Source organism: Sminthopsis crassicaudata, chromosome 2, assembly GCF_048593235.1.
Source record: "Sminthopsis crassicaudata isolate SCR6 chromosome 2, ASM4859323v1, whole genome shotgun sequence".
Lineage (NCBI taxonomy): Eukaryota > Metazoa > Chordata > Mammalia > Dasyuromorphia > Dasyuridae > Sminthopsis > Sminthopsis crassicaudata.
This window is the reverse complement of record NC_133618.1, coordinates 234,686,206-234,710,019: the sequence shown is the minus strand read 5'-3', so window position 1 is coordinate 234,710,019 and position 23,814 is coordinate 234,686,206. Positions and strand designations below refer to the sequence as shown.

General features: G+C 38.5%; 1 protein-coding gene across 4 annotated transcripts; it reads left to right on the top strand.

Moving 5' to 3' along the window:
* Window positions 1-1,885: 1,885 nt before the first annotated feature.
* SPATA2 (spermatogenesis associated 2) lies at window positions 1,886-23,385 on the top strand. Of its 4 annotated transcripts, none has more exons than XM_074288581.1 (3): window positions 1,886-1,965; window positions 17,639-18,081; window positions 19,772-23,385. In XM_074288581.1, exons 2-3 carry the CDS (start codon window positions 17,764-17,766, stop codon window positions 21,020-21,022), a joined length of 1,569 nt encoding a protein of 522 aa, XP_074144682.1. In that variant the 5' UTR covers window positions 1,886-1,965; window positions 17,639-17,763; the 3' UTR covers window positions 21,023-23,385. The 4 variants fall into 4 exon arrangements, with proteins under 4 accessions (XP_074144682.1, XP_074144680.1, XP_074144681.1 ...); XM_074288579.1 differs by lacking the exon at window positions 1,886-1,965 and adding an exon at window positions 2,173-2,261; XM_074288580.1 differs by lacking the exon at window positions 1,886-1,965 and adding an exon at window positions 5,099-5,622.
* Window positions 23,386-23,814: the final 429 nt, after the last annotated feature.

Here is a 23,814-nt window from a genome sequence, read left to right as displayed (position 1 = left end):
GAGGGAAAGGAAAGAAAAGTTAAGGAGAATTATCTATTATTATATTATCTAATATTATCTAATATAATATTAAAGAAGAGAGAATATACAAATATATATTTGAATAGTGATAATTTTATTCAAAAGGGAAATAAGAAAGGGAAGAAGGGAAGGGAAATGGGGGAAGGTAAATTAAGAGAGGAATTAGGAACTAGCAAAATATTTATAGTTCTTTATAATATGTCAGAGAATGGGAATCTGGGGAGATACCCATAAAATATGAGGCAGAGTTTCCAGCCAAAGAGGAAAAGAAGGGAAGGATATGGGATGTTTAAGGAGATGAAATGGTTCAAAGAACTGCTATAGTAAGTAGAATTGGGAATTAATGGGGGCTGAGGATAGAGGTGAGTATAAAAGGATTGCTTAAAAGCAACGAAGGTCCAGTTGAGATTATGAAACATAAACTTGTAATGGACCCAGTCCAAACAGTTATGTGATTTTCTCCATTTTTGTTCAGCAGCACATGCTTAGTTGGGAAGACAGCAGATGATAGGTTATGATCCAAGGCTGAGGCTTTGCAAGAACTCTACAGGAAAATGAAGAGTTGAAGTGGTTTACCAAAGGGTAGAGATGAGGAAAGGAGGAGAGTATATCCAGTACAGGCCTAGTATCTGGAGAAGAACTGAGAAACTGAGCAATCGGAGGTCACAATGTGAATGAAGTACTGGATTTGGAATTGGAATGGAGAAGGAGAAGTAGAATGTCAATAGACTGATCAGACAAGGGAATTTCAGAGTCCATGAACATGAAGGATGTACATCTGTGGGTAATGGCCCTCATTTACAGTTGAGGAAACTGAGGCTAACTGCAACTAAGCAAGTTGGAGCATGCACTCAGCTAGTAAGTATCTGAGCCCCAATTTGAAGTCATCTTCCTGATTCTAGGTCCAGCATCATACCAGCTGCCTCTAAGCAAGGGTCCAATTGCTCAGTAGCTATACAGTTACTGTAGTATCTCCATTTAAACTACTTTGTACTCCAACCTTCTTTAGAATACTGTTTGTAAGGTTTAGAGCTTGTGAAGTATTTGAATTTTTGGCCAAAACAACAATTTCTATTTACCTTCACTCAGAGAAGGAAGAGAAAGAAGGAAAGAAGGAAGGAAGGAGAGAGGGAAAAAGCAAAGGAAGGAAGGAAGAGAGGGAGGGAAGGAGAGAGGAAGGGATAATGTCATGGCATCATCTCTGTGATGTTTTTAAACAATGGTTTCATAAATAGGTCTTTCTTCTCCATCCTCAGGTCCCCTCAAACAAATAAGGAATAAACTAATAACTAAGTTTTTATTAAAAGTATGTAGATTTTTCATTTTATCAACTATACTAGGTAGGGGTACATAACTAGCATAGTGTTTACTATTTGTAGTGTAATATATTGAGATGACCATATGGTTGAAAATTCATTTCTCAAAAAAGGAAATTATAGCTTTCTTTCCTCACTAGAGTTTCATAGGTTGTACACATAGTTCTTATTTTGTATACTCTGGAGAACAATAACTGAGAGAGGTGAGAAAATGCCAAAATAACTTGTTTTTTAAATTATATTTTGAAACACAATCCATTACTGTATTTGATTCTTACAACAATGTGAAGTAGATATCAGAAATTTTTGTAAGAAGTCACATGTTTAAAGCTACTTTAATACTTTAAAGGTCTATGATTTTGTGGGTTTGGTGCTCTACCCACCTTGAAGATCACATCTATATAACTTAAAATATAATATAATCTTTCTTGTGGCCTAAATATTACCTGATAGGATACCTCCTGGAAGTGAGTATACCTAAAGGTAGGTTGGTCCACAGATGACAGTCATTGTCATCCATAAGTGGGTCTTTGCATATTGTGCTCCACTGGCACAGCCTTCAAAAATCCATGGCTATTCAACAATAAAGCATCAGAAGAGATCTTCACTAGATGTCCAATGTCATGTGGTTGGTAAATCCTTATTATTTGAGGCATCATAGTATGGATTTAAATCTTAATTTATTATTTATTTTTTTACTTATTAGCTATTGTATCCTTGGGCTCTCTCTCACATTACCTTAGTTTCTTCAAACTCTAAAATGAGGACATAATACATTCACTGTTTACCTCATAAGGATGTTGTGAGGAAAGCACTTGTTAAATTAGACATTTCTGTGTATGTTAAGTGCAATGACAATAATACCTTCCCTTTGGTTTGGCAGTCCAGAATGGAAATGCTACACACTTATTCTGTTTCTGTCTGGTAAGTGCCAAGAATGAAGGGTTGTAGAATCAGAATTTCAGAGGTAGAAAGGACCTTAGAGATCATCTAGACTTCAGTCCTTTCCCTTTACAGGGTAGGAAATTGAGACTAAGAGAAGGGAAATTACTTCAATAATCATTTATTTAAATGGATAAACTTAGCTTCAGGGAAAATGTTTGTCCTCTCTGGAATTCCTTTGAGCATTATCAATATAGGAAATCATATTACAAGAGTTTAAATCAAACAACAATAATGGAAAGTTTGATTGCATAGCTCATTAGAGAAGCATCACTTGTTTTGAACTTTATGAATAGAGAAGCAGCATGGTATATGTAATAGAATGAAAATCTGATTTAGAATTGAGCTGGGTTTGAAATCTGAATACCACTTATTGAATCTATAACTTGTAGAAGGCTGGACTAGCCTTCTTAAAGGTCCTTAATCTGGGTTCTATAAACTTAATTTTCAAAAAAAAATTTCAGCAATTTGTATTTCAATATAATTGTTTTTCTTTACAATCTCCTCCATTTTCTTTTATACATTTAAAAACATTACTCTGAAAGGAGGTGAATAGGCTTCTCCAGACTGCTTAAAGAGTGCATCACACAAAAAGAGTTACAAACTCTTCATAATACTAGCTGATAGAAAAATTTCTTGCAGCTCTAAAGCTAAGATCCTTACATGACACCAGAGGTGTCAGACATGGAAGCATGTGACCTACGTCAGTTCCAAGTTTTTATTTGATTTTGACCTAATTATCTTATACCATTCAGAGGAGAATGCCACACAAGAAAACCATTTTGATACCTAGCATATCTCATAAAATTACAGTGGGTTCCTGCTTTTCACCAGTGTTACCAGAAACCACCCAATAAAGAAAGCAGGGATTTTCCCACAGGATCTCTTTTGGCCGGCAGTTGTGTTCCTACCCTAGGCTTCAGTATCAAATAAACCTACAAAAGTATGAGGAACTCCCTTTAACTGAGTATTTTTTGTTTTAGAACAGAGACAAATAACAATTATAAATTCAGTAATGTTTTTAAATGAATCTGTATTATTCACAATACCACAATACCACCATGTACATTTGAAATATGTTTGAGACAGATATTCATTAAACACCTTATTTATTCATTTGTGGTTTTCTTAAGTAATTTAGTAAAATGAATCTCTTGTAAAAACACCATGCCTACCGTTCCCAAACCTTTGGCCCATGGATTGGAAACCATTAAAAAAAAAAAAACCAAACAGATATAATCAACAAAAATGCAATGTGAAATCCAGGATACAAGAAATATTTAAACTTTAGTTAGCATCCTATCAGGATCTTAGGAAATAGAATAAAAAATGTCAGAACTAGTAGGGAACTTTAGAACTATCTAGTTCAATTAATCTAAACTCATTTTACAAAGAGATGGTAAATGAGATCCAGAAACATCAATAGAAAGTTCCCATTATTAAATGTTAACGTGGACTTATGTGCCAGGCAAAGAGGTAGTTTAGGGCAGAGAACAGAGTGAGCCTCTGAGCCAAGATTTACTGCTGGTTTGACTTTGACCCCAAATCACTCAGCCCTTTCCATCACCTAGACAACTCTAAAATCTTAAGTTGCAGAGACTGGGTTAGCTTGAATTCACAGAGGGAGTTTCCTCTTCTGGGAGGATATTCAGTTTCATATTCCAGTGAAATAGCTTGTCTAGTTCCTCTCTCTCTGGCACCCAAGTTCCAGATTAAGTAAACTCTTAAGGGCTAAAGGCATGCATGTAAAAATGACAATCCCTGCTCTGAGATCATTACTGTTTTATATGTCAGTTTTAGGTGAATCATTCCATAGTTGTTTGGAACTTTTTGTTTACTCAATTTATAGAGGATGTAGAAGTAGAGATGTGTGCATACACATATACGTATATGTTTATCCTACACTGTATTCTGAAGATTTTAAGGAAAATAGCTGTAATTCAGGGGAAAGAGCACAAAGCAGATCAGAAGATCTGAGGTTAACTTTTTTTTTCCCCCCTGAGGCCGTTGGAGTTAAGTGACTTGCCCAGGGTCACAGAGCTAGGAGGTGTTTAGAGTATGAGGTCACACTTGAACTCAGGTCCTCCTGACTTCAGGGCTGGTGGTCAGCCACTGCGCCACCTAGCGGCCCCTCTGAGGTAAACACTTTAAGATCTACAAGCTGCATTGCATTCCCTCTCTAGAACCCAGTAACCCTGTGTGTAGCAGCAGGAACAACATAGATTTAAAGCGGAGAGGGACTTTTACAGATGAGGAAACTGAGGCACTGAGAAGTGTTTGTCTCTAAGGTTCTGTCCTGTCATATGAAATGAACTTTAATATTCATTGGAACCCTGGCGAAGGGGCATAGAGAACAGTCGCGGTCCCCATGGATCCCACCTGGGAAAAGGAACCAGGAGGACACGACTTCTTATTGACCCTGGGCCTGCTGTCTGGGGGAATCCCAAAGTGTTCGCTTTCCTTCCCCTCAGAGACAAATGGGCATAAAGATGTCGACCAAGACATTTGCAAAACCTCAAATTATTTGCCGCGAGGAATGAATGGAAAAAGCTCCGCGGGTAGAAATAAGTGTTGCGTTAAAAGAACAACCTAAGCGTCGGAGCTCCCTTTAAGGCACAAACGTCTGCGCTCCACTCTTTAGGGCACCAAACCTTCGCCCCGCCTCACTCCGGCCAGTTTCCAAGGCAACTCATATAGCCACTACCTTAGGTCATCTCCCCCACCAAAAAAAAAAAAAAAAAAAAAGACAAAAACGTCACTTCCTTTCTATTTACTTCCGGGTCGTCACCCAGGCTCCCTGCCGCTTTGCCCCTTAGGACTGGACAGGCAAGGGGCCGCCGCCGTCTCCGCCTCCTCTCCCACTTCCCAGGAGGGTGTGTTCGCCCAACGCCGGGCGGGGCTCAGGCCTTCCCCCTTTCTCCTACACGCGCAGCCGCAGCCGCAGTAGCGTCTGATTTTTATCACTTCCGGTCTGTGTATTTCCGGGTCGTCTCCGTCCCTCTGAGTACGGGTCTCGCTCCTTCTGGGGTAGCTAGCTGGAGCAGCGAATGCTCCTGGCTCAGCTTCAGCTTTTCCACCTCCTGCTGTCTTCGTGCCAGTTCTCGGGGCAGCAGCGGCTTCCTCAGTAAGTGTTACCCCTTAGCGTGAAGTGGCTTCAGGCGGAAATTCCCTTCTCGGAAAGCGGGGCTTCCCGGGGCTCGGGGCTTCGACCAGACCGGGCCCTGCAGAAAGGCCCAGTCCGGGCGATCTGAAGAAGGGGCGATCGTGAGCGGAGATCGGGGCGTGGGAGGAGAGTCGGACTCGACGACCTCCAAGGTCTCTTTCGGAGATAAGAGAGCTTAAGGTGATCCTGAGAGAAGGACTGGACTGGCCAGGAGAGCGAGGAGCGCGGCTTGGGGAGGAGGAATGGGAGACGGCCCCGAAACTAGTGAGGGGAGCGAGGGTGAGAAGAGAGAGACCTGGGTATAGAGGGAGAAGCTGAGGGGGAGGGGGAAAGGGCCAGTCCATTTACGTGGGGGATTCTGGATTTGAACCCTAAAATGAAGAGACAGATAGGAGTGAACTGAAATCTAGTCTCTGAGAAGTTCTGGAGCTGAGATTGCCGCAAATGGGAGCGACGGGGGAAGGGGGGAAGGGGGTGGCGGCGAGGAAAAGAGAGGTTTTTTTGAGGAAGGGCCTGGGAGAACGGAACTTGGCTTTGTAAATCTTTGGGTATGTATGAACATTAGGATGTGTGTGTGTATTTCTCATACTTCAGCTGTTGGGATCCTTTTACGTAGTACTCACTTGTGGTCTTCATCTCATTTTTGTGGTTTTGTCTGAGTAGTTTTTCCAGAAGCTCCAGCAGTTACTATCTTCTGGAGGGAGATAAAGATGGTATAGAAAAACAAAGAAATAAACCCAGCGAGGTTTGTGGGGGGAAAGGTAATATCAGGCGGCAAGGTGAATCCCACTCAGTGAGAAGTAGGTGAGGAATCTTTTTTGTTCCCCATAGTTTGAAAGGTATATCAGTGTTGTGAACAACAAGGTGGTTTCCTTTTAAAGAAGGAAAACCAGAGATCTTGAGGAACCCTTGTATACATTATTAAGGCTGTTCTCTAAGGTCCACAGAGACCCAGAAGGTTGTAGACAAAGATTCCTTAGGCAATTTTTTCTTTTGAATGTAAAAGAAGTGGCTTCAGGGTTCCTCCTATAGTCCCACAGGGAGATAGCTGCCGTTAAGAAGGAAAAAGTCAACTTTTAGCAATGTAGATCTCGTTCTGAGATTCTGAAATTTGGGTGCTGGTACTTTGGGTTCATTTTGAAAAGAAGTGGAATTGATGGGCTAAGATGAATCCAATCTAGTCTGAATGTTAGTGGTCAGTGAAAGGGGCCCTGTGGATTTCCTTGAGTTGTACTAGTTTCCTTTAGGGAATCCTAGCAAAAAATGCAAGAACTGGCCATTCTTCCATTGCATCTGTACTAAAGAAATGCCTATGAAGTAATGCCAACATGGAGTTGTTCTATCCTGTGGGCTTAGGGTGAAATGTAATAGAAATAACTATTCTCTTTTCTCTGTGGTTAATGTGTTTTCACTAGGCTGCTTCTGAAAATGTTTGTACTTGAATGAGCCTACTGAGCTGAAGGTGAGCTAATGCTTATTTGACCAGGATAATTACTTGAACTCATTTTGGCTTTTAACCAACATACCTTTCCATTGAGGTGATTAAAAAATCCTGGTAGAGCTGCCGAACTTCTAATTAGCATTTTGCTTTTTCAAAAGGAGACCTTATTTTGAAAAATTGTTTATTGCTGACTAGCACTTTACCTTCTTGCAGCTGTCTGCTTTAGTGATATTTACAGTTGAAGCTTTTGGGAGAGTGACAAGTGCTTGCATCCTGATGCTCAAATTGCTTTGATAAATTAACTGCTTACTGCAGCTGGGCTGCTTTAGTTTTCTATAAGTGTGCTGTTTTGCATAGAGTATAATTTTGTTCTATTCTCAAAGTGCTGGGAATACTAGCTGGAAATGAATAAAATGCAAACATTATGCTCAGAAAAAGTTTTTGCTATGACCAGGGACAATAATACAATCTTTATTCCCTTCATGATATGGAGGAGCTAGCTGCCCAGTATAAATTTTGAATTAGTCTTAGTGGTTCTCCCCTCATTGAGAAGAGGTACAAAAGGAATTGGGGTGGGAAGTGTTTTATTTTTCTACTTTTGTTCAGTGCCAGAAGGCAGAAATACTTTCATAAGGATTTTGGTTTTGGAATTTGACCATACCTGGGGCTTTTCCAACATAACAGACAACTAAAAAAACTTTGTAACTAGTATTGAATAGAATTCCGAATTATAGAATCATAAATTTGAAGCTAGATGGGGACTTCTCATTTTGTAGAAAAAGAAAAAGGCTGAGGTGATGAGAAGAGTATATGTATCTATATAATGCCTTCTGTGTGCCAGGAATTGTATTTAAAGGCTTTTTACAAATATTATTCTATTTAATCTTCATAACAACCCTGAGAAGAGGGTGCAATTATTATCTTCTGTTTACATTTGGGGAAACTGAGGCATACAGAGTTAAGTGATGATGTAACAGGGTCACACACCTAAGTGTCTGAGGCCAGATTTGAACTCCCAGGTCCAGGATACTATTATAGCACAAGCTGTCAATTTACTGACATTTTACTTTTTATTATTAAAATTGATGTATATATTATCTATAAATGTGGAATTAGCCTATGTAAAAAGCACAGATTTGTGAACTCAATTTGAAGGAGTCTGAGATTTTGCTTTTGGTTTTTTTAAGCTATTTGGTTGAGTAGATAGAGCTTTAAGAAGAAGCTTAAGTGATTCTTTAGTAAGTTTTCAGTCCTTTAGTTAAAATGTATAAATATATCAGAAAAAGTTGTCAGTTACTAATAGGCAGCTTATGACAACTTTTTTTAGATAAAACTATGTAAGTAAATAATTAATTGCATTAATAGATTAATGTAATTTATTTATATTTATGTCCTTTGGTAAATTTCATTCCAGAGGGCTTCCCAATGAGCTTTTTTCTTATTCTTTTGATGAATGGTCAATTATCTCTTCCTATGGTTATATGACCAGCCCTTCCTTTTTTTTTTTTTTTTTTTTTCCCCCTTCCCTTTTGGTCATCTTTCTCTTAGGATATTTTTTTAGGTCACTTCTCTTGAAATTTCTTTCAGTCCCTTTGCAGTCTGGCTTCTGACTTCACTACTCATCTAAAGCCTCTTTCAATCTAATGGCCTTTTCTCAGTCCTCATTTTATTTTTACTTTTGTAGTTTTTTATATTGTCTACAACCTCCTTCTGAGCACTTTCTCTTATGTTGGCATCAGCATTACCACTCTGTTCTTCTCTTAATTTATTCCACTTCTCCATCTCAGCATCCTTTGTTACATCATCCACATTCTATCCCTTACTGTGGATATTCAGTATTTATCACAGTATTTATACAGCCTGTAACATACTAAAGTTCAGTATCTGTTGAATTGTAATGTCACAGCCTGCTCATGCCTGTCATACATAATTGGACAATTTCCATTGCCCTTTGGGGGTGATTCTTAACCCTTCATTCATCAAAAATTTCAGCTGTATAGCATCACAGGAGGAACATTGGTGTTAAAAAGATGGACTGTTTCAGAAAGAAGCTTGGGCTTCATTAAAAGAAATATGTAGAGTGCTTTGAGAAATTATTTTGATTGTTTTATTTTCTAAGATGAGGTCATTTTGTCCATTTGTTTTATCTGTCCAAGAAATATGTACAGATAGACAAGCTATATATAAGTATATAATCTGAACATTAGACATGTTTTCATGTATTAGGTTTTTCCTATGTGGATAGTTACTGTGTGTGTGTGTGTGTGTGTGTGTGTGTGTGTGTGTGTGTGTGTGTGTTTCAGATCTTATTTAGGATATTCTGCATTTTTCTAGCTCATCCTGCAATCAGCACAGTGTCAGTTTAGGCTCTGTGCTAAGCATTGGGGATACAAAGAAAGGCAAAACTGAATCCCTGCTCTCAAGGATTTTGCAATCTAATCAGGAAGACAAAATGCAAACAACCACATATACAAAATATATATATAGAATAAATTTCAGATAATTTCAGAGGGAAGGCACTGAGATTAAAGAGGAGACTGAGTAGAACAAGCTACAGAAGGTTGGCTTCTAGCTGAGACTTGAAGAAAGCCAGGAAATCAGGAAGGAGAGTTTCATGGGTGGGAGACAGTCAGTCAAAATACTCAGTTAGGAAATAAAGTATTTGAGGAATCCCAAGAAGGCTGGTGTCATCCGATTACAGAGAATGTAGAGGGGAATAAATAAGTGCAAGATCACGAAAGAAAGGTTACTAATGGCCTTGAAAGCTAAACAAATGATCTTATAGTTATCATCTTGGAGTTTATGGGGAGCCAGTGGAGTTTATCCAATAGAAGATTATTTGGTAAAATTTGCATTTTAGATTGCTTGGTTTGACAGCTGAGTGGAGGATGGATTGGGGCTGGGAGAAACAAGGCAAGAATACCAATCAACAAGTTATTGCAGTAGTCCAGGCATGAGGCAGTGAAAGTCTGTATGAGGGTAATAGAAGTGTCAAAGTATAAAAGGGGGTGTATATGAAAAGTGTTATAGAGTTGACTAGACTTAACTACTAGTTCTTCTTTATTGTTGCTGTTTGTCCTTCATTCTTGAGAGAACCATGACATCAAGAGGGTGATGCCTGACCTGCAAGTGAATTGGATTTGAGTGACGGAGGGCTAGGCAAGGTCTCCTGCCTCACTTTCCCCTCTGGAGCCATCTGGGTCCAAGGCCAGATATATATCATGACAACTGGAGAGGCCCTGGATAGAATGGGAGACGTTGGCCTTTTTTAAGCTAAGATTTTCATTAGGTCTCAATTTGACTGAGGCTGTACCCATTCAGTGATTAAGGTTAGGTAGCAATTGAGGCAAAGAATCTTCTCTTTAACCTAGTCAAAAAAAAAAAAAAAAAAAAAAAGAATGAATGGATCTGGGAGGGGAAGACTCTGGGTTTCTGGCCAAAGCAGAAATGTTTGTTTATTTAATATTTGATCTGAGTCAAATCAGGACCCACACATTGACCAAATGGGATTTGACCTGGGAGACATATAGTAGGTGGTTGATCAATGAAAATCAGACTTTGTTGGTTTAAAACATGATCCTTAAGAAAGAAATCTAGCCAGTAACTCCAAGATATTTTGGGAGGAGGGTTCAGAGATCCAAAGAAGTAGAAAAGCTAGACTGGGCAGCCAGGATTTCAGTACTATTTCTGCTATTAATTTAGCTATGTAACTGTGAACCTTTCTATATCCACTGATGCAATGGACAGAGCACTTGTCGTAGAGTCAGTTTAAATCCAAACTCAAGGCACCTAATACTTTGTAGCTGTGTGACCCTGGGCAAGTCATTTAAACCCAATTGTCCCCAAAATCAAACAGGTCTTACTGAGTCACACGCATCTTCTATGCTACTAGGCTACCCAAACTAATTGAATATAGAAAGTGAGAGAGAAATTTTGGGTGACAACCAAGTAACTGGGAGAATTGTAATACCCTTATCAGTAATAACGAAGTTAGACATACATATTTTAACATATTTAAATGTATTGGACTACCTGCCATCCAGGGGAGAGGATAGAGGGAAGAAGGGGGAAAATTGGAACAGAATGTTTTACAAGGGTCAGTGTTGAAAAATTATCCATGCGTTTGTTTTGTAAATATTTAAAAAGCTTTCATTTAAAAAAAAAAAGTTAGGATTAGGGAAGGGTTGGGGAGGTGACTTCAGTTTTGGCCATGTTGAATTTTTGATGTGTCTAAGATATCCAACTCTAGATTTCTAATAGGAAAATGGAGATGTGATGGAGGTCTGGAGAGAGATTAGGGTTGGACAGTTAGGCCTGAGAAACATTTGCATAGAAATATTAATTGAATCATTGGAGCTAATGACAGATCATCAGTTGAAATAATAAGAGCTGAGAAGGGAACCCCCAGCACAGAACCTTGAAGGGACCTCCACCCTGATTAGTAAACATGACATATCTGCTAGATCCAGCAAAGAAGAAAGAGAAACAAGTAGAACTAGAAGAGAACAATGTCAAGAAAACAGAAGAAAATATTAAGAGAGTGATCAATAGGATTAGAGGCTGCAGAAAGGTCAAGGATGAAGATTGAGAAAAGGCCATTAGATTTGACTCTCTCCAACAATGAGATGATTCAGGTCAATTCCAATAGATTTATGATGAAGAGAGCCATCTACGCCCAGAGAGAGGTTTATGGGAACTGTGTGTGGACCACCACATAGTATTTTCACCTTTGTTGTTATTTGCTTGCTTGCTTTTTTTTTCCTTTTTGATCTTGTTTTTCTTGTACAGCATGATAAATATAGAAATGTTTAAAAGAATTGCACATTTAACTTGTACTGACTGGATTGCTTGCTGTCTAGAGGAGAGGATAAGAGGAAGGGAGGGAGGAAGAAAAATTGGAAGACAAGATTTTGCAGGGATGAATTGTTGAAAACTTATCTTTGCATGTTTTGTTGTTATTTGTTTGGTTTTTTGCTGAAGCAATTGGGATTAAGTGACTTGCCCTTGGGTCACACAGCTAAGAAGCATTTAGTGTCTGAGACCAAATTTGAACTCCTCAGACTTCAGGGCTGGTGCTCTACTGCACCATCTAGCTGCCCGATTTTTGCATGTATTTTGAAAAATAAAAAGCTATTAAAAAAAAAAAAAAGAAAGAGAAAAAGACTTTAGATTTGGCCATGAAAAGATCCTTGGTAACTTTGTAAGGAGCAGTTTAAGTTAAATGATGACTTTGGAAGCCAAACTGTTGTCCTTTAAAGCAAGAAAGGAAATGGGAACACCAACTGTAGAAGCCCTTCTCAAGGAGTTTAACCAAAAAGGAGTTAGGATGGATAGCTAGCGGGGAATAGGCAGATCAAGGGAGGGTTTTTTGTTTGTTTTGGAGAATGGGGAAGATGTGGGGCAGCCCTTTAGGTAGGGAGAGACTGGAAATAAATGAGTGGAGATGGTAGAAGGGGTGATTTATTGAGGAAGATAGTATACAATAGAATTATTTGTGAATGCAGAGAGGTTTACCTGGGCAAAGAAGGTCACCTTTTAATGTTAAACAGGTGAAGGAGAAACAGTGGTGGAAGGCATATGAATGATGTGTGAGATAAGGAATGAGAGGAAAATGGCCTCCATTTTTTTCATTGAAAAAGGAAAGGTGAAGTTTTCAGCTTGAGGGATGCCCACTGAAATCAAAGGACTTAAATTTAAATTCTCACTCTGTTTCTTATCACTTTTGTAAACTTGGGCAAGTCATTTATCCACTCTGCCCCCATTTCCAGAGCTTTAGAATGAGGGGGTTGAAAGATGGTGGTGAACTGAAATGGACTTGGTTCTTTCCCGTGAAATGATTCAGGTCAATTCCCCTAGACTTGTGATGAAGAGAACCATCTGCAAGCAGAGAAAAGATTATAGGGGCTGATCCCATACGTGGATCCCACCATAGTATTTTCACCTTTGTTATTATTGTTTGCTTGTGGTTTTTTTTTTTTTTTTTTTTTCCATTTTGATCTGATTTTTCTTGTGTAGCATGATAACTGTGGAAATATGTTTAGGAGAATTGCACATGCTTAATCTATATTGAATTACTTTCTGTCTAGGGGAGGAGAGGCAGGAGGAAGAAAAATTTGGAACACAATGTTTTGCAAGGGTGAATTTTGAAAAATTATCTTTGCTTCTGTTTTGAAAAATAAAAAAGTTATTATTGAAGAAAAAAAAGTATGAGGGATTGAGTCTAGTTAGCTTTAAGATCCCTTCTAGCTCTCTGTGGTATATATGTAAAACTAAAAAGGCTTAACAAGTGATTGGATTTAGTTGGGTGAAGAATGACAGTGGAAGCAAAGTTGAAAACCCAAGTCACCTGGAGAATAGTGATATCCTTTACCATAGGTAAATTTGGAAGAAAGTCAGGAATGAATAATAATGTTTTATTTTTGTATCTGCTATTTCAGATACAGGGGACCCAGTTGGAAATGGTTAAAGGATACTTGGTGATAAAATAGAACTGAAACTCAAGGACAGATTAGAAATGGACACATAATCTGAGGTTTACCCTGTGGAGATATGATAATTGAACCAATAGAAGGTGATGAGATTGATGAGGAGTAAACTGAGGTTCTAAACCGAGATGGGTCAGTTCCTTTTCTCCTTCCCAAAATAACCAAGGGCGGGGTCAGTAGCAAATGAATTTGCTACTCAATGCTGTATGGAAACAAAGTCTTTATTGATAGTAAAGGGATAGACTGGCATTTGGCCTTCAGGAAGACCAGACTGCCTCCAAGGGGACGTCAGTTGACGGGCATTGGCTGGTATACACCAAATGCAAAGATTTCATTTTTTCAACCTTCCTTATATACATAACTAGAGTCATCAAAACAATGTTTGCACAAAGATGTTATCAAAAGGTTCCGGAGATATTTGTAACTCAGACAGGAATTCTCTGTTATCTCCTTCTCTCTCTCCCCAAAAAGGAATTTCAGATCATTTGAATGGGGGCTGAAAACCCAAACTGGCTTAGATACTGATCTCTCCCCTTGGCGTTTTGACCAGATCTTGTAAATCAAAGGTACAAGGAATGTTAAAGGGGGCTATGCCTGCAACAAGATCACTTATCTTATATAAAGAACTTATATAAAGAGGAAATTAAGAGGGTCCATCCAGGATAGAGACGCATAGTTAAGGGTGGGATATTAATTCATTATGAGCCAGTGAAGGGGACTGGCAAACACAAGAACATCTGAAGGGCGAAGGGCCTTACCATCCAGAATTCCACTTTGACTTTTATTTCATAACTGTAATGAAAATCTTTGACGAATATACATTTCCCTGTTTTATATCTTCCTTGAAATTAATAATAGGTTTGCTGAACAGAGTTGTGTTATATTTTACAAGGAATATTATAGTATTTTGACATTGATAGAAGATACATTGCTGGAAGCAAGTCTGCAAGATAGTATTATATCAAATTTGATGTGTTGTTCCCCCCCCCCCTTTTTTTTTTAAAAACAGTCTGTAAATAGTTAGCATGGTGGAATTTTGTATTCACCACACTTTTCAGTCAAATGTATGACTAAAAATTGACTTTTGGAATATTGTCAAAACCTGCCTATTCCCTTCTCATAGTTTCACCTAGAATGTGTTTGATGAATGTTTATTCTCACAAAAATTTTATATAGATGGAAGAAAAAAGAGGTATTTGAGTTGTTAGTTACTGATAATCTTTTTCTCCCAATCCTTCCCTCCTCCCTTCTTTTTGGTAATAGTCTATTATACTCACCCACCCAAAATTTTGGTGTCTTTCAGATCAGGATTGATCTCTTAACACCTTTACTAATATGCTACCATTTATGGATGGCAATACATACTTGTTCTTGTCTATCTTTATTTTTCTTAATGCCATTTCCATTTCTACTATATCTAGGATTGTGACGTCAAAGTTCAGATATGGTGACTTCATAGTCGATGACTGTGAAATGAGTTTATTATAAAAGTTTTCACAGCTTTTTTCTTTTTTGTCAGTGTTTTTTTTTCCCCCTTCCCCCACCCTTCCCATTTCATGCTTAAATGCCATGGGATTGACTTTGCATAATTTAGGCTTTGCATACTTTATTTTTTTTCCTTTTATTAATATTTTTTATGAATTGATGCTGCATGTATCAGCCTCCCTCCATAAGATGGGGGCAGGGGAATAGGGCAAGGCAGTTAGAGTAAAGTGACTTGCCTAGAGTCACAGTAAGTGTCAGGTGTCAGGTGTCTGGGGAGGCTGTATGTGAACTTAGATCCTCCTGACTCTGGGGCCAGTACTTTATCCACTATACCTTCTAACTGCCCATCTTCCATAAGATTTTTAAAAATAATTTATATTCTAAACCAGTAGTCTTCAAACTTTTTAAATAGGGGGCCAGTTCACTGTCCCTCAGACTGTGGGAGGGCAGGACTACAGTAAAAACAAAAATTCACACTGTCTCCGCTCCTCAGCTCATTTGTCATAATCCGGCAGGCTGCATAAACATCCTCAGCAGCCATAGTTTGAGAACCTGTTCTAAACCTCTCTCCACCCAACAAATCAAATATATGTAGGCTGAAGTGGGATTGTTTTTTGGCTTTTTGTTTCCTTATGACAATTGGTTAAATTGTTAGTTCTTTACAAAATGGTTATAATTTGTGTCAATGGTCATTCATTCCTTCATTTGGGTCCCTAATATCCACATCCCATCTGGAGCTAATTTCAGTACTCAGATTAGAACTATTTTAATTGTATTTCATTTTTTGATGTTTTCTTGGGTGTTTGTCATGTTCAATGCCATTTGATACTTTTCTTGAAGAAAATACTTGAGGCTTCTATGTAGATTATAAACTATTTGTACTCTCATTTCTTACTCATCTAATTTACTTTCCTGCTATTTATTTTGGCTGTCTCTTTAGTGATCATTTTTGCATTAGACATCAAGTATCAAAGTAAGTTGATAATAATAATTAACAAATCTTAAGTTCTTTGTAGAATTTTTCTTTGTGTTCATCTTCAGCAAAAGAAAATGGCATGTGAAATGTGGTTATTTTCTTGAGGATCTTTTTACAGATCCTAGTACAAGCATTGCAGCCAGAGATCATAACCAAATATCCCCTGACATTTTCTTACTGATTCTGGATATGGGGCAAAACCAACTTCATCAATTTTTTTATCTGCCAGCTTTGCATTTAGTGAGAATGTCATGATTGATATAATTCAGTTCCTCTAGTAATTAAGTGTACTCATTGAGTACTGTATGTTTCATATTTTCTAGAAGCCAAGCTAATATCTCTAAAAATTATATTATTCTTAGAACCTTGTGCTCCATTTTCTATTGCTGACATTGTCTCTTTTTACTAAGTGAAAGGAGGGGATTCACACAGGACAGACTTCCATTTAGTATTTTTGCTTGAGTGGTCCGTCTCCTGCCAGTGAGTCTTTCTATCCTTGTCCAGACTGAACATCAAAAATGGTCTGTTTGCTTAAACCATACTTGAAATCTTTCTAGCATGGTAGATCCTGTCTCACAGAGCCTGGGCTTCCTGATAAAGCCTTTGAGAACCTAGAACTATTTCTTGTTACACAGTGTAACATTTCAATGTTACAGAATTCCATTTCAGTGGAATTAAGTGAAGAGTTAAATAAAAATAAGTAAGTATAAATTTTTTTAAGTGATACTGCTTTGAAGAATAAGAAAATTGGTATTGCATGGAAATTTAATTCAGAAGATAGGATTAGTTTGGTTAGGTTCTGCAGCAAATTAGGTTTGTTTCTTATATTTATCCACTATAACACTATTTAACATACTTATTAAATCCAGTATAATTTTTAAAGTGTTTTATAGTCCCCCATCAAGGCAAGAAACTATTGGATTTGAAATTAGGTCACTTACTTAGCTGTTTGGACAAGTCAGTTAGCTGAAATGATATATTTATATATTACTTTATTGTTAGGATTATAAGGTGAGAACTCAGGTTGTCTGGACAGTTCTCTAGCTCAGAATTCAAACCTTTTGTTTGGGCCTTTGAAGGGAATTTACACCTTTGAGCTTCTGAGGTAGAGTTTACATGTTTAAAAGAAGTTTGCACCTTTAAGAAGCCAGAGTTAAAGAAGCCTTTAAGCCCCTGAGTTCTCACATGCCCCCTTTAAAAGGAGCAAGTTCATTGGTTGAAGTATTTTCTCACAAGCCCTGTTGAGTTCTCACTACAATCTCTTGGAGGATAAAAGAAGACAACATTGAGCAAGGAGGAGTCTACTCTAGGTCAGAGTTGGGACGGCTCTCTACAGGAAGAAGAGTCTGGCCGGGAGATTGAGTTGAGACAGCAGATCTCCCAGAGAGTGATCAGCAGTTTCTGGAGAAAACAGAACATTACACTTTATGGTTAACAAACTACTTATAGGAAGAAAAAGTAATTTATATTATTTGGATCAAATGCTATAGTTTTAAATTTTAAGCAAAAAAATTATCTTACAGATTATTTTGGAGATTTATCGCTTGGAATATAATTTTTAAAATTGTTTTCAAATTATTAAGTTTTAAGTTTCACAAGGCAATATCTGTAACTATCTGATTAGAACTTTCTGCATTTCCTAGCAATGTTCTGTATATAGAAGATACTTATAAATGTTTTAGTGAATGTTATTATTAACCATAATAGCAATAGCTGATGTTGGAACAGGATGAGGGGAATCTTGGGTTTATGATCACATGGAAATACTAATATCTTTTTTTTTTTTTTTTTTTTTTTTTTCTCTTCCAGAAACCATAATTGTTAAAGACAGGTAACATGCTAGTGCCCTTTAAGATTACTATGCCCCCTGGAGAAAAGCCATGGAAGAGATGAGGTAGCTGCTACCTGGAAATATTTTAGGAAAGCTGATTTCAATGGATACAAAATACAAAGACGACTTATTTAGGAAGTACGTGCAGTTTCACGAGTCCAAAGTGGATGCTTCCAGCACTAAGCAACGACCTATCAATGATGAGTACCTCCGGGTGGCGGCCTCGGCTGTACTCAGTCTACATAAGATCGAGCCCTTTTATAGATTCCGGTTGATCAAATTTTATGAAGTCGTTGAGAGTTCTCTTCGCTCACTAAGGTCCTCTAACTTGCGGGCTCTCCACAGCGCATTCAGCACGCTAGAGACAATGGGAATCAACCTCTTCCTTTACCCTTGGAAGAAGGAATTCAAAAGTATTAAAGTAAGGCATACAGAAGTATTTTTCTATAGTTTTTAAATAAAGTAGGCTATAGAGAAGTTTCTTTTCTGGAACTACTTCTGTCTCTTCATTAATGTTTCCCTAAAGTTATAGAGGCCTAATATAGTGGAATATGGCTTAGGCTAGAAATCAGACAATCTGAATTTGAGTTCCATATACTTGCCATAACCAGCATGGTGACCTGTTAGATTACTTCCTCTCTCTGGGTCCTCACTTATCAGTAAAATAAGTGTATTAGAATAGATAATCTCTTTCCAACTCCAATATTCTAGGTTTTGCCATTAAGCAAAGAATAGATTGCTCCAAGGTTTCTCTTTTTCTCCTTAGGCCCAATGGTATATAGTGAATGGAACTCTAGGTTTGTAATCAAGGGAACTGAGTTTGAATCTCACCTGTGTTGTTTGTGTGATTTTAGGTAAGCCTCTTCCCTCTGTAGGACTTAAGTTTTCCCTCAATTTTTCAATGAGGGACTTGAACTAATTGCTAGCCCTACCCCCCCTACAAGCTGTAATGAACATAAACTAGAAGATAGATATTCTTTGTAACTTATGTTTATTAGACTATCTTCTATTAGCCTTAAAGCCTGGCATAGATGTAGAACTAGCAATCACGGCATCCAGTGATTAGTACCATCTATATACTTTATGTCTTAGAATCTTTGCTGCCCTCAAACTAAAACTTTTGAATGATGATTTAATTGACATTCCTATAGTGCTTTAAGAATAACAGCAACTCTTTTGAGGTAAATAATGATGCAAATACTATTATCCTCATTTTATAGATGAGGAAACTAAATATATATATATGAGTGAAATTACTTTTGAACTCAGAACTGCTTACTTCAAATAAAGTATTCTACTTCTCCATGTTGTGATATTTATGATGGTGTACTCTACCAGATGGTTGGAATTCTGGGAGGAGAATTTAACTGGTCTAGCAAGTAAAAGTTTGTGCCAGGGGCTTCTATGATTTGGATATTTGAAGGGGAGAATAAAATGGGGCATTTGTTTGTGGTAGTGGGGGAATTATTTATGTCCCAATTCACTCAGGTTACTTAAGAGATTTATAGGAGGATAAAATTTAGTAATCTAGTCCCTATCCCCTCCTTTGACAGAGAAAGTAACAGATTCCTAGAGGTTAAATGCTTACACAATAAAAAGAGCCAGGACTAGGAACTAATTTCTAATTAGATGTTCTCTCTATAGTTGTTTGAACCAGATTTCTGTATTATAGATGGGCCCTAGTTTGGTTCTCAAGAAATCTTTCTGAATTGTGTAGCCCTAAGTTAGATGGTAATTCAGGCTCAAGGGAAGGAAGAAGGCTTTCTGTGAGATCATTCAGATAATTTTACCAGGTGAATGGGTTAATTATACTGTTTCATATTAATGGAAACCAAGAAAGAATTGTCATTGGTTTTTGTCCCCTGAATCTTTTCCTCTTTATCATTCACCATGTGTTTTTCTTGTTGGTAGAAAACCCCAGCACCACAAAATCAGCTCCTTTTCTGAGTTTTCAGAGAGTGGATGTGAAATTTAGTAAGCATTAATGTCAAGCCTTCTAGAGTAAGAGTTTAGTGAAGTAATTTTCCCCATATGATCTGTATTATATCTAAATGGGAATTGTTTTCCCATGTTTAAAGGGAAAATAATGGATTTTTTCTTCTATTTTCTAGACCTACACAGGACCTTTTGTTTATTATGTGAAGTCAACATTACTAGAAGAGGACATCAGAGTCATCCTAAATTACATGGGCTATGTCCAGGATCTTGGAAGTGCATATAGGCTCAAAGAACTGGTGGAAACTTTGCAGGTGAAAATGGTATCTTTTGAGCTTTTTTTGGCCAAAGTAGAATGTGAGCAATTGCTTGAAATATACTGCCAAGTTAAGGACAAAGGTTACTCAGAGCTGGATGTGGTGAATGAGCGTAAGCACAGCAGTGAAGATGTGAGGGGCTGCTCTGATGCCATGAAGCGGCGGGTAGAGTGTAAAGAGAACCTCACAGCTTCTATGGCACGGATGGCTCTTCAGAAATCAGCCAGTGAGAGAGCAGCAAAAGAGTACTTCAAGCCCAAAGTAAATAAGCCTTCCAAGTCTATGGACACTTATGATAGTTACTGGGAAAGTAAGAAGCCACCACTGATGACTTCACTCAGCCTCAGGAAAGAGCCTGCAGTAATAGATGTGGAAGATGACATCAAAGATGAAATTATTCGACCATCTCCCTCTCTCTTGACCATGTCCAGCTCCCCACACAGCTGCTCTGATGATTTTGTGCCCCTTTCCTCAAATCCCAATGGCATGTTAAGAACCATCCCCCCTTATAACACCTATTTTTCTCCTCAAGATGATCTAGACCTTTACACAGATCCAGATTCCAGGGGTACATATAGGAGACCAGATTCTCTCAAGCCAGATGTGTGGCTCTTCCGAAATGACTCCACTCCCCTTTACCATAAGCGTATGCATCCCGCCAAAGAGACCGCCTCTTCCAAGTGCCAAAGCTGTGGCCTCACTTGTGGCTCCTCGCTCTGCCAGCGGTGTGAAACTGTGCTCACTTGTCAGCAGGACTATCCTGTCACCAAACAGAACAGTTTCCCCATCAAGTCAGGCTCCCATGACAGTTTGTCCCATGGGGCTGCTCTGAGGGAGAAGTCTCTGTACACGGCACAGACTCAGATGATCCCTGACAGGGCATCTCATCTCCACTCAAAATCCAAGGCTCTAGCTGTATCTCGATGTGGTTTCTGCAACCGGTCAGGGGCCTCTAATACATGTGCAATCTGTTCAAAAGTCTCATGCGATACCTGCCTCACTGCTTACCACTACGACCCGTGCTGCAAAAAGAGCGAGCAACACAAATTCATGCCTAACAGTCAACTCAACTATAAGTCAACCCAGTTCTCCCATCTTGTGTATAGATAGACTCAGACTTGCATATTCTGCACAAAGGGCTAAAACTATACTTTGTGACTTCCTTGAAGTCTTACGCTGACCTCGGAAGTGGAGCTATGCTTTCCTATGGGGAATGACATTTCACACCCTCCCCCTCTTACTGGTGTGTTTGTGTCTTCATCCATGTTACACACACCTTGGGATCCACCCTGTCAGATCTTTCCAGCAACAGACACTTTGTGATTTGATAAGGGGGAGGGAGGACCAACTAGGCTTCCTTTCGAGTCTGGCACTCGGACTTGCTGGTCCTCTTATCCAGCTCACCCCTGTCCTCACTCAGTTTTGTTTTCTAAAGGAGTTTGATCCCTGAGGTTTTCAAATTACTCCCCAGCTGCCCCACTGATGAGCTGCAGTGGATTGAGTAGGGACAGTCACAAAAACCCATGGTTCCCAGTACAAGGACTAGTAAAAGGTTTGTGAAAGCGAGTGTTCTTTCACGGCAGCATCTCCTAGGAATTCTAGTGTTGCCCACAGAGGTTTATCTCTTAAGTGCTTCCTGAACTTCCCAACAACCTTCCCCCTTTCCCCCCATAGACACTGTTTTCAGTCATCACCGTGGCCTCTGAGGGGGTTCTCCTGGGCCCCTTACAGCTGGCTCTCTAGGTTTGAACAGAAGACAGTCTTATGCTTGATTTTTGTAGTGCTGCTGGTAGCTTCCTCTAGTGTACTGTACAGTATTAGTGGACTTGTTGACATGACATTTGCGTTGCATCCATCCAAAAGAGGCCCGATTTTAATTCCTTTCTGTTGCACACGTATTGACTTTCTTCTTTGTACTGTAAATAGGTGATTTGAAAAGTTTTATTTTTTAATAAATATATTCCTTGTTGTGTGCTTTAAAATGGTAAAAATCATTATGTAGCTATTTATAACTTCTTGAGGTTGGGTTTTGTTTTTTTTTTTATCTTGAGGGGGGCATAGTGGTAATGGAAGCTTTTGTGTTGGTTTAGTTTGCCATTTAGTTCTTAGTTTCATCAAGTTCCCTGGGTGAAGTAGTTTAGTAGTGGGAAGGAACAATGAAGATGGGTTCCTTTTTTGAGTCAGTAGAGGTAACTAAGCTGTTATTTTCCTTTTGAAAAACATATATACTGTGTACATATAGATACCTACCTCCCATTTGCACTTCTTGGGGGTTAGTGCAGACTTAGCAGTGAGGCTCTGCCCCTGTAGACAACTAGTACTACCCTCATAAATTTAGAGGCCACACTAAGGGCCTTATCCTCAGGACTTCACTCACTATGCCCCTATAGTGTCTCTCTGGCACAAAAGTTGGACCTGACCCTCCTAATTGTCTAGGCCTTGTTTCCAAACTAAATGTAACTAACTTAGTCATTCCTTTTAACTCCCTCCCTCTCCTCCTGCTTACCCCACTCACACTTCCACCATACCTTTATCCTCAATTTTCAGAAAATAAGGCAGTTTGAGAGATATCTTTGCACTTAAAGTGGCCAGAAACTAACTACTTACTAGATATTTCTATATATGCCTGGCCTGTCCTAAAGACAGGACACCTTTCACTCCAGATTCATGCATTGATTGACCAACTAATTCACCTTTAAATTCTGCTTTGAGGTGAGGAGAGGGGGAATGGCTTATTTATGAACATGCAGAATTATTTTAGCCATAAGTCTGCCAAATATACAAATCTTTTCGGATTTTACCAAAAATATTTCTAAGAGGAAAGCAAAAAAGAAATGTTTAGTTTTGTGTTGTTTTTTTTTTTTTTTAAGGGGGAAGGAGGCAAATTTGAATTTGACTGGATATATATATGGTGGTCACCATTAACTTGCTGATCTCCAAGCTCAACTGGATGATTTTTTCCCCCCAATTGTTTGACTTTTTGAAAATCTTTCCACACACACATACACACACACACCTGATAGATCATGTGTAGATAACACTGTATATAAAGCTGAATTTTAAAGAATTTCAATACTGAAATTAGCTACTTCATTCTGGAGTGTCTTGCCTAACCTACTTCTGAAGTCTATTTCTCTTATCCCCTGGCCAAACTGCCTACTGCAAATTTCGTAACAAACTGTGAAGCCATGTGACTTACAAGGTAAACCTTGGCCTGGATGACTGCATTGATAAAAGTCTGATGTATAATACATATTGTCCTGGAAATACTGTTGTTCAAAACTATTGAATTGCAAGTGCTCTGATCATGCACTCTTGGTGTATATCTTATTGTACCGGGTTGCTGTGTTTGAGACGACAGTAAAAGTATATATCTGACTTTTAAATGGAGGTGTTCTGCATTTGATTTCTACCAAGATAGGTGAAGTGATGAGAGATGATTTTAAAAATAAAATGTCTTCCACTATTTTTAATGGAGGTTTCCCTCCTTTTTGGCTTTTTTTTTTTTTTTTTTTTTTTTTGAGGGGGTTGGGAAAGATTGCTCAAGTTTAGATGGAGTTAGTTATAAAATCCCAAGGCACTAGAAGTCAGTTTAACAAGCATTTATTTAAAATGCAGTAGGAGGTGGGGATACAAAGATAACAGTTCTGCCCCTTACAGTGCTTATATTTTGGGGAAGGGGGAAAAAAATAACAGATTAAATATAATTTCTTATACAAAATAAATTGGGGGAGTGGTAAAGGAACACTAATGGAGTGGGGCTTGAAAGGATCAGAATTTTTTATAGAAGGTAGGGCTCCCAAGAAGACAGATGAAGAGGTTGGACATTCCAGAATTAAGGGACAGTCTGTGCAAAAGCAGAGGCACCAGATGGTATGTTTATGGGGATCAGCAAATAAATT